At 36.4% G+C, this 19199-nt stretch overlaps 1 protein-coding gene across 14 annotated transcripts in view; it reads right to left on the bottom strand.

The window, feature by feature from the left end:
• Window positions 1-4073: 4073 nt before the first annotated feature.
• Window positions 4074-19199, bottom strand: part of LOC127845704 (1-phosphatidylinositol 4,5-bisphosphate phosphodiesterase eta-2-like) — a 146212-nt gene continuing 131086 nt past the window's right edge. For all 14 annotated transcript variants that reach the window (XM_052376848.1, XM_052376867.1, XM_052376841.1 and 11 more), the window contains 7 exons: window positions 18977-19053; window positions 14917-15109; window positions 13161-13343; window positions 12461-12568; window positions 11149-11346; window positions 9578-9724; window positions 4074-6987 (listed from right to left, as the gene is read on the bottom strand). In XM_052376848.1, coding sequence (XP_052232808.1) covers window positions 6878-6987; window positions 9578-9724; window positions 11149-11346; window positions 12461-12568; window positions 13161-13343; window positions 14917-15109; window positions 18977-19053 — 1016 coding nt within the window. In that variant the 3' untranslated portion in view covers window positions 4074-6877. The remainder of the gene's footprint in view (window positions 6988-9577; window positions 9725-11148; window positions 11347-12460; window positions 12569-13160; window positions 13344-14916; window positions 15110-18976; window positions 19054-19199) is intronic.

The raw sequence follows: 19199 nt of genomic DNA on the forward strand, positions 1-19199 counted from the left end.
GAGCGACCGACCGACATGAGCAAATCAATATACCCCTCTCTTCGAAGGGGGGCATAAAAATAAATTCAAATGATAGCAAAAAAAACTAATTTTGTTCCACGCACAAAGTCCGCAAAAACACACAGGTACTATGACAATGACCAAAATGCTCGGCAAAAAATCACCAAAAAGATTATTATAGACAAGTGAAAAAATTGCATAACTTTGAACTAGTTAATATATTTTTTAAATTCAAACTAATTTAAAAACTGCACATCAAGACCTACAGTCTGATTATGATCATTTTGCACATCAACATGTTTGACAAAAATCACTGTGGTTGCTTAGTAAAAAGAACTTCATACCATAACATTTTTAAAATGAGTGCATATTTGGTCACCCATCTTTTTTTCTTCTAGATATTGTCCAGACAAAAACATCCTGGTCAAGTTTCATCATTATTTCATCTGCGAGTCATGATCAATGTACCTATGAAGTTTCATGATCCTAGGCGTAAGCATTCTTGAGTTATCATCCGGAAATCATTTTCTAAGTTGAGTCACCGTTACCTTGACAGCCATTGTGTGAATACCTTTTTTGGCACTGTGACCTTTGACCTAGTGACCTGATAATCAATAGGGGTCATCTACGAGTCATGATCATTGTACCTATGAAGTTTCATGAACCTAGGCATAAGCGTTCTTGAGAAATCATCCAGAAACCATTTTACTATTCAGGTCACCTTGACCTTTGACCTTGTGACCTGAAAATCAATAGGGGTAATCTACGAGTCATGATCAATGTACGTATGAAGTTTCATGATCCTAGGCCTAAGCAACTTGAGTTATCATCTGGAAACCATTTTACTTTTTCGGGTCATCGTGACCTTGACCTTTGACCTAGTGACCTGAAAATCAATAGGGGTCATCTACGAGTTATGATCAATGTACCTATGAAGTTTCATGATCCTAGGCCTAAGCGTCTTGAGTTATCATCCGGAAACCATTTTACTATTTCGGGTCATCATGACCTTGACCTTTGACCTAGTGACCTGAAAATCAATAGGGGTTATCTGTGAGTCATGATTAATATATCTATGAAGTTTCATGATCCTAGGCATAAGCATTCTTGAGTTATCATTCGCAAACCATTTACTGCTTTGGGTCACCGTGACCTTTGACCTAGTGACCTGAAAATCAATAGGGGTCATCTGCCAGTCATGATCAATGTATCTATGAAGTTTCATGATCCTAGGCATAAGTGTTCTTGAGTTATCATCTGGAAACCATTTTACTATTTTGGGTCATCATGACCTTTGACCTAGTGACCTGAAAATCAATAGGAGTCATCTGCGAGTCATGATCAATGTACCTATGAAGTTTTATGATCCTTGGCATAAGCGCTCTTGAGTTATCATCTGTAAACCATCTGGTGGACGGACGGACCGACATGAGCAAACAATATACCCCCTCTTCTTCGAAGGGGGGGGGGGGGCATAATGAGAAAACTGCCCCCTCCCAGCAGCCATGTTTTCAACTGACCGGAACCATTTTTGAACTCAACTCTCGTATCAAGAAAACAAATGTTCTGAGCAAATTTAATGAAATTGGGCCAAAAAGTGACTTCTACTGTGTTCACATGTTTTCACTTTATACATATAGAGAAAAATGCCCCGCCCACTGGGGCCATTTTTTCACCGATCCCGACCTTTTTTAAACTCGTCCAAGATATCAATGAAACCAATGTTTTGACCAACTTTCATGATGATTGGGCAAAATTGTGACTTCTAGAGTGTTTACAAGGTTTCTCTATAGCCAAATAGGGAAAACTGCCACTACATGTATATTCATATAGAGAAAAATGCCCCGCCCACCTGGCGGCCATGTTTTTTCACCGATCTTGACCATTTTCAACACGTCCGAGACATCAATTAAACCAATGTTTTGACCAACTTTCATGATGATTGGGATGATTGGGCAAAAATTGTGACTTCTAGAGTGTTTACAAGGTTTCTCTATAGCCAAATAAGGAAACTGCCCCGCCCACTTGCGGCCATGTTTTTCAACGGATCGGATTCACTTTTGAACTCAACAAGATATCATTTAAGACAAACATTTTGACAAAGTTACATGAAGATTGGGCATACAATGTGAATTCTACAGAGTTTACAAGGTTTTCTTTTTTTGACCTTGTGACCTAGTTTTTGACCCGGCACAACCCAGTTTCGAACTCGGTCGAGATTTCATTGGGACAAAGCTTCTGACCAAGTTTCATGAAGATGGGACAAGAAATGTGGCCCCTTAGTGTTTACGAGCAAATGTTAACGGACGGACATACAACCGACAAAGACCGGTCACGAAAGCTCACCTGAGCAATCAGGTGAGCTAAAAATCCGAAATCATTTTAAGATTTTTTTTTTGGCCTAATGTTGTAAGTACAACTGCTCTGTACACATTGAGCTTTGTCGCTGTTGTGATACCTTTGCGGTTCCATACAGTTTTGTTTAGGCGACCAACGGCAGAGCTTGCTTTAGCTATGCGGGAATTGACCTTGTCATCAATATGGACGTTTCTGGATAGAGTGCTACCAAGATATGTGAACTTCTCCACAGGATTGAGACGCTGAGAAATGATGGAGATGTTTGGCTCACTGTAAGGGCTATTTGGTGCTGGTTGGAACATGACCTCAGTCTTGTTAGTGCTGATTGTCAAACCAAACCTCTCACAGGCATGTCTCTTTTGAAGTGGACCTTGTTCTTGGCTTTCAAACGCTGAAGGTTGAAGACTCCCCTATCTGTGCGGTACCTGATGTCAATGCCTGCGTCACTTTCAGAGAAGGCATCTGCGAGCATGGCAGTGAACATCATGCTGAAGAGTGTCGGGGCTAAAACATATCCTTGCTTGACACCATTGAAACCTCCACAGGTGAACATTGATTACCATCATCGAGAACATGGGCCTGCATACCGTCATGGAATTGGCGTACCATCGTGATGAATCTTTGTGGACAGCCGAATTTCTCCATGATATTCCATAAACCAGTTCTGTTCACAGTATCAAACGCTTTGTGCAGAGGCTGACATTCTGTACTTGACATTTCTCTTGCAGTTGTTTAACAGCAAATATCGTGTCGGCTGTACCACGACCGGACCGGAATCCGCACTGACTTTCAGGAAGGAGGCCGTTTTCAAGGTGGATTAAGAGTCTGTTCAATAATATGCATGCAAGGATCTTTCCTGCGATGGATAAGAGAGAAATCCCTCGGTCGTTGTCGCACGACTGCATGTTGCCTTTACGCTAGTAGAGGTGAACTATTGACGCATCCTTTAGAACCTGTGGTAGCGTTTCCTTTTCCCACATTGACTGAAAAAGTTCTGTCATTTTCTGGATTGTCATTTTTGTAGATCTCAGCTGGAATGGCGTCTGCGCCAGGAGCTTTGCCAGTTGAAAGTTGCTTTATAGCCTTTTCTGTCTCTGTAGCGGAAGGAGGGTGGTCGAGTGTATTGTAAATCGGGGCCTGAGGTAGGCGATTGATTGCTTCGTCACTGATTGTAGATGGCATGCTTAAAACCGACTCAAAGTGCTCTGCCCACCTACCAAGGATGCCAGGAAATAAATGTATCTAAGACTCAGTGACCTTGGGTAAGTGTTATAGAATGTAGTGTTGCAGCTAGAAGAAACAGAACAATCAAATGAGCCTCATGTTGCTCAATATAATCACTGAAGGTTAGAACCGTCACTTAAGGTGTCTGCAATTATACATGTAAGGGACATAAAAACATGACCTTATGACCTACAGTTTGACACAACTCTAGGCTTAAATCTGGTCTGGTAAAGCTTGCATCTTTAATGTAATAGCAGTAATATGTTACTTAATGTTAGTGTAACTGTTCACATTTTTCCAAAATAATTTTCCATGTGGTAAATTTACAACATTTAAAAACGATTGTGTCTGGAGTAATTCTACTTTTTTAATTCAAAATTAATGTATATACCTTTTTAGAATCATGCAGTCAAAAAGTTATCAATTATCCCTCTTGTATGTTTATTTGCTGGGGAACAAATTTCGACTGATGTATGGTAACCAAAACAAAGTGACTTGAATAATTTATTTCACATTTTAATCAAGTTACTAACGTATGCGTTAGTGACAATCATAAAAACCTAGTATAATTCAACAATGTGGCAAATATATATATATATTTTTAAAAACACAGTGATAAAAAATAAATGAATATACAGGTAATTCAAATATGTGAATATTTACACAAGCAAATTTACATAAAAAGGGTTCAATATGTTATCAATCTTAAAAATATTTGAAAAAGTAATATGAATGTGGCATTTTTCAATGAGTTTAAATAAATGGACTGGAATCCAGTTTGACAATCAACATTTGAATTTATTATAAACACTGTGTACTTATTACTGTTTGATTGAGTATAACAAATAGTTTAAAACTAATATAACCATCAATCCATATTTGATATAAAAACATGCATAACAAAAAAAGAGATCATTAAAGTTATGTTACAACACAGATCTGTCGTGTTCATCGAAAACAACATGATACAAATATTCCAGTAATCAGCAGTTGTTGCTTATACAATAATGAAACATGGTATTAAAAACAGTTTGGTCATTGAAGTTCTGTAGTAAAATCCCCAAGTTTTGACCCTGAATATGTATATATGTCCCCGATACATGTTCTATTGTCTTCCTGATAAATGTACTAGTACATTTATAACCATCATCATACATTTAAACCATGTTTACAGTAATTAAATTCTTATTTTACACAATTATTAATACGTTATACAGAAATATTTAACAATTATTCCCAAATTTAATTTTGATTTTTTTTCAGAGGTGTCTTGATCTCTAAGTCCCTAAATTGTTCCTATTTGTTCGTAAATTTTTTAAATTCCCTTAATTTCCCCAACAAATTCTTCCACCACATATTTCTTTGTATAACTGGTAAGTAAATGATCAAACAGATGATATACATTTTAAGTATATTTTCTGATGCAGCTTTTAATATCTTGGACACTGAAGGACAACAATTACTGAGCCACCACAAAACTATTGTTCTGATAAAAATTGAGTAAAAACAATACAAAACCTCCCTACATACACAAATAGAAATGACACATTTTATGATGCTACAAGACGGTAAAACATTAAAATAACAAACAATGATTGCTGATTTTATTTTATACACAAAGTCATCCCAATTTCGCATTTGCGTTAATATTAGCATAAAAACAAATATAAATATTTTGACTTAAACTATTTCTAAAAACATATATGCCTACACATAAGAAAAATAACATGTATTTCTTTGAGATGAAATCAACAGTGAAGACCTCTCATTCAGCAGTATAAATTTCACGAATTAAGACCCGCACCCTGATTGGGCATGCAAGATAAATAGTTCTTGATTAAAAACTAGAAATGTGTCACAGACACTAATGCCCCGACAACACATGTTTGGACACTGACAAATCCACTATGAATTATACAGTGTAAAATTTACGAAGGGCCATAATTCAGCAAAAACCAAGTTGCAGTCAAAATTTTTTCTTTACGATCAAGGAATTAGGAAGATTTAACAAGCAATTAAAGAGTTTTTGAAATTTTTTGAAAAAAACAACAGACAAAGGGCTATAATCCTGTCAAAGTCTGCGTGAGTGTTATCAAACCAGCAGTTAAAAAGGAGTAAATAAAAGCTTTGGGATGAACATACATACGTATGTACGGACAGACAGACAAGAGCAAAGTTAAATACCTCTTTCAATTACAGATACACTAAGCATTGTACACAAATTTTCTTGATTAACATAGAATATTATTTGAATTCTTATTGCTCCAAAAACGTAAAGATATACAAAATATTTATAATTATAACAACAAATATTTATTACAATAATATCACATTAATGCTGCTTCAAAAACATTTTTACACTTTTTAAAGTTGATAAATACATCATGTCTTTGATTAATATACTTTCAATTTAATATAATCATAATAAATTATGTTGACTGGTAAAAATACCTTTTTGAAACCACCTATGTACATGTTTGTGCATATTGCATTTATATTACCCAATTTTGTATTGAAAACATCAATTCCAAAACCAACTCAGTACTTATTAAGTATTCAATTATATTTGAATATAATTCATTTATCTTTTTTTCTATGAAAATTTGACACAGGGATGGAAATTTACATTTTTGCTTGGTTGCCTGAGTGGTATCCAAACTTTCTAGATTTGGTAGAGGGTATATAAGACTTTCTTAAAAGCTATTTGTTGAAGTGGACAACCAGCTTTTTAGAATCACCCACCGACTGCAAAAAAGTAAGCCTGAGAGGTGGACATTGATTTCAATCCCTGGGGGAGATGTACAAAATATTGAAAAAAGACCTAAATCTTATTTTAAATCCATTACATTGTTTTTTCTCAAAGATTAGCGTTAAGTTCTATTGGAACAAATAGTTAAGTCTGAAAAAAGTAGTGTTTTTTTCTCAACACATTCATCATCTCAAACTATTTTATAACACATTTGTTATATCTATTGTTATTTAATGTATGTGCATATATTGTAAGTACCCATTTATAAAATAATGTCTACTTAAGACTACAAATGGGCATGGAATACAAACAGGTTTTAAACAAAGCTACTTTTAAAATAATCAACAAACAGTGCATCTAATTAGTCTTCGAACAGGATCTTTGTGGTTTGATATCTAGCACAGAACAGGATCTTTGTGGTTTGATATCTAGCACAGGGGTGATCTCACAGGATCTTTGTGGTTTGATATCTAGCACAGGGGTGATCTCAAGATTGGCTAGAATTTTTCGTCCAAGTGCTGACAGAGGTGCGGGTCTCGCGTTGTATCAGTGAGTGTGCCTGCTGTGTGGAATGTCCTCCTTGGTGACATGAACAAACACAAGAGCCTGTTCGTATTGGTCCCCGTTTTTGTCGAACAGTGGAAAATGGCGGTATCCTGATTGAAGTAAAAAAACAAGTTCATAAAATGTAATAAAAGTTATTAAAAAACAACATATGTGTTTGTCTGAAACACTATGTCCCCTTTTGCGCCGCTTTGAAGCTATATATTTGACCTTTGACCTTGAAGGATAACCTTGACCTTTCACCACTCAAAATGTGCAGATCCATGAGATACACATGCATGCCAAATATCAAGTTGCTATCTTCAATATTGCAAAAGTATTCATTAAATGAGCTATTTTGACCAATATATTTGACCTTGAAGGATGACCTTGACCGTTCACCACTCAAAATGTGCAGATCCATGAGATACACGTGCATGCCAAATATCAAGTTGCTATCTTGAATATTGCAAAAATTATTGCAAATGTTAAAGTTGGGGCAAACAAACAAACAAACAAACCAACAGACAGGGCAAAAACAATATGTCCCCCACTATAGTGGTGGGGGACATAAAAACAACATAAAAGTCATGTTTGTGAACAATGGTTGTGAGAATATATAACAAGAGCACCGCATAACGGGTGCCATGCTGGGCTATGGGTGCAGTTTTGAATAAATGAAAGCTTGTCAGATTTTTTTTTAAAAGGTCACAGTGACCTTGACCTTTGACCTAGTGACCAAAAATGGGTGTGTCATGTAGAACTCATCAAGGTGCATCAACATATGAAGTTTCAAAGTTGTAGGTGGAAGCACTTAGATTTTAGAGCCAATGTTCAAATCCTTAACAAAATGTTAAGGTTTTAGCACAACGCGGACTGCGGATGACACGACGAGCTGGCTATGACAATAAACTCGGGTTTTCTCCGAAAACGCAGAGCTAAAAATGTAATAACTTCTTTTGGCCTTAATAAGAATGCCTTACACTTAACGATAAACAAGGGCTGTTTGTAAAACATGCATGCCCCCCTATATGGGCTATAAGTTGTAGTAGCAGCCATTGTGTGAATACGTTTTTTGTCACTGTGAATGGTGGTGGTGGTGGTGGTGGTGGTAGCAGAAGAAATAGTAGTAGAAGTAGTAGTAGTAGTATTAGTAGTAGTAGTAGTAGTAGTAGTAGTAGTAGTAGTAGAAGTAGTAGTAGTAGTAGAAGTAGTAGTAGTAGTAGTAGTAGTAGTAGTAGTAGTAGTAGTAGTAGTAGTAGTAGTAGTAGTAGTAGAGTAGTAGTAGTAGTAGGTGGTGGTAGCAGATGAAATAGTAGTTGTAGTAGTAGAAGTGGTAGTAGTAGTAGTAGTAGTAGTAGTAGTAGTAGTAGTAGTAGCTAGTAGTAGTAGTAGTAGTAGTAGTAGTAGTAGTAGAGTAGTAGTAGAAGTAGTAGTAGTAGTAGTAGTAGTAGTAGCAGTAGAAGTAGTAGTAGTAGTAGTAGTAGTAGTAGTAGTAGTAGTAGTAGTAGAAGAAGTAGTAGCAGCAGCAGCAGCAGCAGCAGCAGTAGTAGTAGTAGTAGTAGTAGTAGTATGCATTACAAAAATGCTGTTAGCCTTACATTTGGTAAAATTTAAATATATTACAAGGGAGGCAAATCTGTAACAATAAATTTTAACTTATTGCATTTGTTTCCCCTGTAGTGTATTACCTCCCCTGTCCTGCTTATATTTATATTAATCAACAAAATTAAACATTAACACAATATTTAATATACAAAAAATCTCATTTTCTGATAACATTTTTACTGATCCACTGTATTTTACTAAAAGGATGATGTTTCATTGGACTGATAATTATAGATTTAGGATTACAGACCAGTTGCTTCAGTAATATTGTTCAGAGTGTGCCCTGTTGGCCGCGTATGCATAAGTTGAATTATCATTCAAAAACCATTTTACTATTTCGAGTCACCGTGACCTTGACCTTTGACCTAGTGACCTCAAAATCAATAGGGGTCATCTGCGAGTCATGATCAATGTACCTATGAAGTTTCATGATCCTAGGCCCAAGCGTTCTTGAGTTATCATCCGGAAACCACCTAGTGGACGGACGTACCGACACCTGGTGGACGTACCGACCTACCGACATGAGCAAAGCAATATACCCCCTCTTCTTCGAAGGGGGCATAAATATTCACCCTAATGTTAACATTGAGCAGCTAATGATGTTTAACTAATAAAATTGTTAATTAGTTATCTAATTATTTAATTTATTTTTTTTGGAGGGGGACAAATGCTAATTTTTTAAATTTGATACAAGTGACTTTCTGAAAGATGATGGATCCATATTTAAGACCATGTGAATATGTCCATGATCACAAACACATAACTGTTATAACCCATAAATTAAGATGATTAAAAAATAAATTAGCAGTGTTCTGTGAAAAGAATGTTTAATGCATGCGCTGTAAGTGTTGTCCCAGATAAGCCTGTGCAATGCGTACAGACTAATTAGAGACAACACTGTCCGCTTCTATGGTATTTTTCGTTAATAGATCTCTTCTTAGCAAAAATCCAGTTAAGGCTGAAAGTGTCATCCCTGCTAGCCTGCATGGACTGCACAGGCTTATCTGGGACGACACTTTACGCACATGCATTAAATCACAAGTTCACAGAGCACGGTTGAAAAAATACAATGTGATCAAGGACACTGATGCTCACCTTCAACAATGCTGTTCACTGGTACCACAAAGTATCCAATGAAATCATCGACGTAGCGATCACTGTCCCATACTGTTAGTCGGGCCAGGGCTAGCTCGGGAACATCCACTTCAAACATCAGGGTCTCATTCCAAATCGGCTTGAAGCCTGAAAACAGCAATATATTAGCCTTGTTCTGAGAAAACTGGGCTTAATGCATGTGAGTAAAGTGTCGTCCCAGATTAGCCTGTGCAGTCTGCACAGGCAAAAGGAGGGACTTCCTTGATACTAAAAATACCATAAAAGCACTGGCTTATCAAGGAGGACACTTTACACTTTTATGGTATTTTTAGTTTCAAGGAAGACCCTCCTTACCAAAAATCAAATTTAGGCGGAAAGTGTCGTCCCTGAATTGCCTGTGCAGACTGCACAGGCTAATCTGGGACGACACTTTATGCACATGCATTATGCCCAGTTTTCTCAGAACAAGGCTCATATGTAAATGGAGAGGAATTCAAATAAAAGAGAGCCATGATGGCCCTTAAGCGCTCACCTGAGTTATTTGGCACTAATTGTTAAAGACATGACCTAATAGAAGGAACGAATTTCTTAGGGGAATAATAGCTTAAACCTATTTTTTAAAACTTGATTGCATAGAAAAGCCTAAGGCTTATTTGAAACGCTCTCCAGTCCGTTTTTTGGATGCACATGAGACAGTTTCAAACGTGGCATATATATTTAACCCTTTGCAAGCTGGGAAATTTGTCGTCTGCTAAAATGTCGTCTGCAGAATTTCTAAAATTAGCATTTTCTTCGATTTTTTTTTTCAAAGAATACTATCAGAGTAGCAAACAGTTTGGATCCAGATGAGACGCCACGTTCTGTGGCGTCTCAATTGGATCCAAACTGTTTGCAAAGGCCTTCAAAATTCGGTTCCCGCACTGAAAGAGTTACAGATAAACGTTTTTTGGATGCACATGAGACAGTTTCAAACTTGGCATATATATTTACAGATAAATGTTCTGAATAAGTTTTATCAAGATTGGATGCAAAATGTGGTCTAGAGTAGTAACAAGCTGAACAAGCACACAACACTACAAACACACTACAGAGACTCAGAACCATAGCTCACGTTTAGCTTTGTGTTCAGTTGTACATAAACAGTACATGTATACCTTATGATGGTTTTTTGTCTGTTTGACATATTATAGATGCATGTAGAATATAGACTATTACAAAGTGTTTTAACAGGATAATAAACTAACATTTACACGCAAAAGCCAGTTTATTATAATGATTATTTGTATTTTTCACTGTTTTAATAATGTCTGGTTGTATTTAAAATTTAAAAATATGTCTGTACTAGAAATACAATTTAATGGTCCTAATACAGAAAGTTAAGTCACTTTTGCAATTTAAAAAATTATTTGTTGCATTATTTGTTCATAAATCTACTTAACATGTATATAATCTGAAAAAGGGAAGTAAATCACAACTGGAATTTTTTTCTCATATTTTACGGACAGGGAATTGACTAATATTAAACTTTACTTTGCGTTCATACTGTATGTATTGAATCAATTTGTATTTACCATTATTCTTCACAACAGATGTCTTCTTGTCCTGTGTATCTCGTTGAAGGCCATGAATTTCTATCTTGATGAATGGGTCTATTACCTCCCCTTTCTTTGAATCTTTCGGTTTCGGCAACTGAAATCCACTCAGCACTTTGATAGTCAGACGCTTTCGGGTGGATGATGGCCTGTTTCCAACAAGTGCTTCAAAATTATCTAAAATATATATGTATGAACAAAATAAGTAGAATAACAATTTAATTTATACATATTTTGTTTAAATGCTACCAATTAAATTATGCTCATTATAAATTGCCACTTATAATAGCTGTCCAAAGTGCAATAATAGTTATAGAAAGTAAAATTATGAAATTCAGGGGGAGAAGATGGGGGGGGGGGTTACCCCGGTAAAATGCCCTCACCCAAAGGAGAAAGGAAGAGCACTGTAAACAGTGCATACTTATTGGTTCTTTTTTATAACGTGGTTAATTCATAATGACTCAATTTGATAAAATAATCAATACGTTTTGTTTCTGCTTTATTTCATTGCATGTTTATGATGCATCAAACAGTTCATGCAGATATCTTGAAAAAACATGTAATGTCCCTGCTAACACATAATATGACATAACATAAAACAAGAGCACCGCATAACGGGTGCCAAGGCTCGGCTGCGGGTGCAGTTTTGAATAAATGAAAGCTTTTCAGATTTTATTTTTTTAGAGGTCACAGTGACCACAGTAGAACTCATCAAGGTGCATCTACATATGAAGTTTCAAAGTTGTAGGTGGAAGCAATTTGATTTTAGAGCCAATGTAAAGGTTTTAGCACAACGCCAGCGGACGGCTGACAGCGGACGACGAGCTGGCTATGACAATACCTCGGGTTTTCTCCGAAAACAGCCGAGCTAAAAATGAATACTCATAGCCATTGTATTTTAAAGCCTGAATGTTTAAATGATCTCATTTGTTTCTACCGATAAACTAAATGCACATGTTGAAGAATGTTACTTATCTATTCTACTACTTCTGCAAACATATCTGTATAAATATATTTTTCCTTTCACAGTATATTCAATATACTATTTGTGTCAAAATCATCTCACTTTGTTGCCTTCCATGATAATTGGATGCTCCAAACTTACAACAAAAAACGTTAACTTTTACGATGCAGCATTAAAGTACTATTGTTTCAACGTCTGATCATTTCCTTTGGTAACCAGGTCTCCATATCCCTGCACCTCCACTCACACCGTGGAGATGAAAACAATATTGAACGTTCTTACATTTCTAACTAATGTTATTAAACACTTGTATGATTCAACACTTACCTCCCATGAGACACTGTGGTTTTAAAACATATCCGCTGTTTCCATTGTCAAGGAATTTCCCATGTAGCAATTGCATTTCCTCTCCGCCTGTCTGGAAGTTCAAGGCAACTGGAATTTAAAAAGGACCCAGTCGATGAATATAGTCTGCTCATCTTCCTATTTGTGCAAAGATTTGAAACAAGTCAATATATTATGCAAGCTGTGTTTTGGGAAAAACTGAGCTTATTGCATTTGCATAAAATGTCAACCCATAATTGCCTGGACACAGTCTGCACAGGCAAATCAGGGAGGGCACTTTATGCTTTTATTGTAATTTTCTATGAAATGAAGTCTCTTCTCAGCAAAGTCCACTTTAGGCAGACTACCCAGGTTTATCTGGGACAACAATTTACTCACATGTATTAGGTTTTTCCCGAAACAGAAGTACAGAGGTTCAAACTGACAGAGATACATACATAAGCACCCTACTACTTGAAGGTAAAGGATAAAAGATTAAAGAGACGCATTGGCATAGTGAATCTTTACATCTCCCCAAAAGATGAAAACAACTTTATCTACCCAGGGAACTGACTTGAGAGGGTTTTTAAATCCTTTGGTGTTCAATGTAATTGAGCTGAAATAAACAAAGATTAAAGTAAATTGGTTTAATCTTAATTTTGAAGGTAAGGGCCTTAAACCTTGCAGGGTTTCTATAACTTACCAACTTGACATCCCCCGCTCCACATGGCTACCGGGTTGTAGTTACTGGAGTCAGTCCGTGTTCCAGCAGGGTACGTTCGTATCAGCGCAGACTGCGTGTATTTGCAGACACTCTCTATCTCAGAGTCGATGAGTTTCTGAATCTTCTTTTCCACCAATGAGACAACATTGAAATTCCCATTTCCTGAAAAAATGCCAATCAGACATGCTGTTAGAATTTCATTCATATACACCAAATGTGAAAGTGGATAAAATGCTATAGAAAACAAAACAATTATTACAGTATCAGACTTCATTGTTTCAAGGTTGAAGCAAATACTCCACACAATTTTCTTTGTATTACATCATAATATCAACAGCTCCTGGTACTGTTATATTCATTTAAAGTTTGTCTTGATACTACATTCTAATTCAAAGTGAAACAATACACACTATATTCATTTTCATTGTAGTGACAGCTTTGTCACATATGTCTCATTGTAGCTACAGCTTTGTCACATATGTCTCATTGTAGCTACAGCTTTGTCACATATGTCTCATTGTAACTACAGCTTTGTCGCATATGTCTCATTGTAGCTATAGCTTTGTCACAAATGTCTCAGTGTAGCTACAGGTTTGTTACATATGTCTCATTGTTGCTACAGCTTTGTCACATATGTCTCATTGTAGCTACAGCTTTGTCACATATGTCCCATTGTAGCTACAGCTTTGTTACATATGTCTCATTGTACCTACAACTTTGTCACATATGTCTCACTGTAGCTACAGCTTTGTCACATATGTCTAATTGTAGCTACAGCTATGTCACATATGTCTAAGTGTAGCTACAGCTATGCCACATATGTCTCATTGTAGCTACAGCTTTGTCATATATGTCTCATTGTAGCTACACCTTTGTTACATATGTCTCATTGTAGCTACAGCTTTGTCACATATGTCTCATTGTAGCTACAACTTTGTCACATATGCCTCACTGTAGCTACAGCTTTGTCACATATGTCTCATTGTAGCTACAGCTATGTCACTTATGTCGCATTGCAGCTACAGCTTTGTCACATATGTCTCATTGTAGCTAGAGCTTTGTCACATATGTCTCACTGTAGCTACAGCTATGTCACATATGTCTCATTGTAGCTACAGCTATGTCACATATGTCTTATTGTAGCCACAGCTATGTCACATATGTCTCATTGTAGCTACAGCTTTGTCACATATGTCTCATTGTAGCTACAGCTTTGTCACATTTGTCTCATTGTAGCTACAGCTATGTCACATATGTCTCATTGTAGCTACAGCTATGTCACATTTGTCACTTTTACCCGTTTGAACCACTTAAAAAGCTATAAACAAGGGCAAATAACTGAGTGGTTTACTTATAAACTAGAAATTCTTCTCATTAAGTTTATTCAGTTGTATAAGTTTTAACTAGACGAGCTGAAAACAAAAGCTTTTGGGTCGTACATACATTATGTACATTTAAAATGATTAATGCCTCCAACTCAAGGGTTTAAGTTTGACAGTTACATGAGAAAGCTCAAAACATAAGTGTGGCTAATCAGGGACAACACTTTCCCCCAGGACAGGATTGTCTTAAAGAAGAGACTTTCTTTTAAGAAAAATATTCCATGAAAATGGAAAGGGTTGTCCCTGATAAGCCCATACGGACTCCAGCACAAGGCTCATATATTTCTTATAAAATTTCATATTGGGGGTGTAGGGGGTTAAATCCCACTTTTTTAAGTATTTTGTCACTATACCAGTTGGAATGTCCTGTAGCCCCTTGAATGCCACGCTCTTCATGGTCACAGTGTTGGAGAGCTCAGAGCTCAGATGCAGTTTGGCCTCCGCTTGCTTCGTCTTCACCTGGTCCTGGTTAGCCTCTGCACTTTCATCTTCGTCAGTGACCTCATCCTCATCGTCACCGCTTGTCTGTGCCTTAAATTTCTTGCCCTAGATTAACAGTAAAGTGATGTTAAGATTTAACCCTCTTGTAAATTTTCAAAATGATGATACAGCTTGACTTAACATCGTATGAATGCTGTAACAGTTTGGAAGGCAGGTGATGGGTACCCTTCAACTTGACAAGCTTCAAGATTGTCCCCAAGACAAACTTAAATTGTGTCATCTTACTCTGTATGCAAATGCCTTTACAACTAGAAATGATATATAGATATATAACTTCAGGTGTTTTGTTTTTCCACGGAGTCAATATGCTATTCACCTTCTACATGTTTGTACCACATAAGAGCCTTGCAATGGGTTTTAATTCATGTGCGTAAAGTACAAGCAGGATAATCATGGACCACGCTTTTCACCTTGATTGGATTTTAGTTTAGAAGAGACTTCCTTTAAACAAAAATTTCAAAAAGGCCAAAAATGTCGTCCAGGATAAGCCTTTGCAGACCCAAAATGTCGTCCAGGATAAGCCTTTGCAGACCCAAAATGTCGTCCAGGATAAGCCTTTGCAGACCCAAAATGTAGTCCAGGATAAGCCTTTGCAGACCCAAAATGTCGTCCAGGATAAGCCTTTGCAGACCCAAAATGTCGTCCAGGGTAAGCCTTTGCAGACCCAAAATGTTGTCCAGGATAAGCCTTTGCAGACCCAAAATGTCGTCCAGGGTAAGCCTTTGCAGACCCAAAATGTCGTCCAGGGTAAGCCTTTGCAGACCCAAAATGTCGTCCAGGATAAGCCTTTGCAGACCCAAAATGTTGTCCAGGATAAGCCTTTGCAGACCCAAAATGTCGTCCAGGATAAGCCTTTGCAGACCCAAAATGTCGTCCAGGATAAGCCTTTGCAGACCCAAAATGTCGTCCAGGATAAGCCTTTGCAGACCCAAAATGTCGTCCAGGATAAGCCTTTGCGGACCCAAAATGTCGTCCAGGGTAAGCCTTTGCAGACCAAAAATGTCGTCCAGGATAAGCCTTTGCAGACCAAAAATGTCGTCCAGGATAAGCCTTTGCAGACCAAAAATGTCGTCCAGGATAAGCCTTTGCAGACCAAAAATGTCGTCCAGGATAAGCCTTTGCGAAATGCACAGGCTTATCAGTGATATTATCAGTGTTTCTAAACATGCAATATGACCCGTTTATTCAGAATAAAACTTAAATATGGCAGCTGAGACAGAATGAGTATTTAATTATTGGACTTTGGTAAACTGTTAATGCATTTGACAGATTGAACGTAAACATAGGTACAATCAATTGTAAAAGAACTCGCAAGATTGAATGCAATATAGCCAGCTATAATATAAGTCTTATATGGATTATTATGCAGAAGAACAATACCTGTAAAAACTTTTCTGAATTTCATACAGGAAGTTTTATTAAAATAGAGGCATACCAAATCCACACGGAGGTATAATAATTATTACGCTACAATGTTCTTTTTGCTATAAAATATTCTGACTGGCAAAAATAACATTATAAGTCAAAATATAAATTCCAATATTAAAAGAATGGCTGTTGATTTTTTTTTCTTTAAAAATTCCCAAAACTGTAAATTACAATATGATTTTTTAAATAATTTTTTTTATTTGTTTTTACTTAATAATTAAGATTTATGCGTTTTTCAACATTTTGAATATCTCTTGCCAATTATACTTACTTGGATACATATTATTTGAAAATGATTGCCTCAATAACATGTCTTCAATTTAAATTTAAATATAAGTTTTAATTTGATTTTTGAAGTGCATTAAGTTTATTTAATAGTCTAATATAAAAAGTAATGTTATTATTTATATGAACTTTTGTAAAATGCCAATATAATATATCTCCTACTTTTAACAGTACAATGACTGCAAATAAGCCTCAGTTTTAAATTACATTTGACACATGGTGTTTCTGTTACAACTTATATTTTAATAATCTCGAAGAAAATCGTATTACTTTCACAGACACTTGATAACGAAACTTCATAAAATTTCTCAATTGATTATCCGTTGTAGTTTTATTGAATCTCATGGTCACTTAGTATTAAAAGCATTATACTAAACAAGGAAGTGTCAATATTGGTTCTCAAGTGTTTTTTTAAAACATATTCTCTAACGTTTTTTAATTAAGGTTTTGTTATTTGAATATACATGTTTTTGCATTATGGAATCAAGACAGTAAAGAGAACATTCTTTCTTGTTTAAGTATTCATTACATATGGAAATCTATCCCAGATATGGTGTGTATCTAGCATGAGTTGGGTGCACAGCCTTAACATGACTGTTATTGAGCCTTGTTCTGAGAAAACTGGGCTTAATGCATGTGCGTAAAGTGTCATCCCAGATTAGCCTGTGCAGTCCGCACCGGCTAATCAGGGACGACACTTTCTGCCTAAACTTGATTTTCGGTAAGCAGGGACTTCCTTGACACTAAAAATACCATAAAAGCGGAAAGTGTCGTCCCTGATTAGCCTGTGTGGACTGCACCGGCTAATCTCGGACGACACTTTACGCACATGCATTTAGCCCAGTTTTATCAGAACGCTGCTCTACTGATCGTACACACCATAAAATAAAACAAAAAACATCTTAAATATAAGCCACCTTTAAGACAGCTAGTTTAAGAATGATACAATTGTATTAATTTGCCTATTTACAATTATAATGCATACATTATTTAAATTTTAACACATAACCTGTCAAACATGTTTTCCATTAGAATACCAACGTTGTACAACCCTCTCGTTAAGACTCGTGACTATGTACACTGTATAGTTGTTTGTATTAGACATCAAACCAAGGTGCAGTGTACCGAGTGTTTCACACCAAGCACTAAAAGACTGTATATACCACTATTCCCTGTGGCCCTACTATCAAATGAGTCGCGTTCTGAGAAAACGGGGCTTAATCAGGGACGACACTTTCCGCTTTTATGGTATTTTTCGTTTAAAGGAAGTCTCTTCTACACGAAAATCCAGTTAAGGCGGAAAGTGTCGTCCCTGATTAGCCTGTGCGGACTGCACAGGCTTATCTGGGACGACACTTACGCACATGCATTAAGCCCCGTTTTCTCGGAACGCGTCTCAAAAATTCTGGAGCAATTGCTATATGGGATTATTACCCTGCATGCCATACAAACATTTTCTCCCCCCACTACTACATTCAATTTATTTTCTTTATTGCGTATTAGTGATGCTTTTCTAGCTTGAATACTGGTGCTTTCAAGTCAGTACGCATATACATACTTCTGTTCATTAACAAGTGCCCATGAGTTCTTATCTATGTAAATTATTTCATACACGTGTCACAAACACTGGGGACCTATGTTTAGAGGCGTATTATATGATGGTTGATTTAATGGAAACTATATGTTTTTACCATGTTGAGAGAGCAATTCAATCATGTTTGTTCAATGGATCCAATAATGTGATGGCACCAGTGACGTCATTTCTGATACAAACAGTGATTGTTTTGCTTTATATTTTACCACCTGTGCCTTTTGGATTGGGAAAAAAATAGCACAATAATCCATGAACTTGGGAAAATTGAAACAGTATCAATATAACAATATTCCAATTGTTTATATGTGAATGTTAAACTGAATTTTTAAATTTATATTATAATGTTCTACCTATTCATATTGCTAAATGAATAACTCAATAAATCAATTTATTAGTTAACTAGACAAAGTCGGCATCTTTTTTTGTGAGAAATTTCCTTCAGATTTTGAAGAAAAAAAGTTACTTTCTGCCTTTAGTACCAGCTTGTTTTTTATTTTGGGAAAAGATAATCATGCCAAGTTTCTGGGAGTGTCCTCTCCTGCTTTGAATTCATGGGGCATTTATAGAAGTTTCTTTTATCTATACAGCCAATGATTAAAACATACCTTTACAAGGATTTTGTTCTTCAGCTCGTGAGGGGATGGTGTAACATCAGGCATGTTATGTGGACAATACAGCATATCTGAAAGCAGCAGAACCAAATGCTAAACGTAATTGCAACAACAGGATTCAAGAAGTTCCATTATTATTTTTTGTATGGATTCGTTGTTTATGCACGTTCATGTTAGGTCATCTGCCTACCTGTTTACTATAACATAAAACAGCATT

The sequence above is a fragment of the Dreissena polymorpha genome, chromosome 1, assembly GCF_020536995.1.
Source record: "Dreissena polymorpha isolate Duluth1 chromosome 1, UMN_Dpol_1.0, whole genome shotgun sequence".
Lineage (NCBI taxonomy): Eukaryota > Metazoa > Mollusca > Bivalvia > Myida > Dreissenidae > Dreissena > Dreissena polymorpha.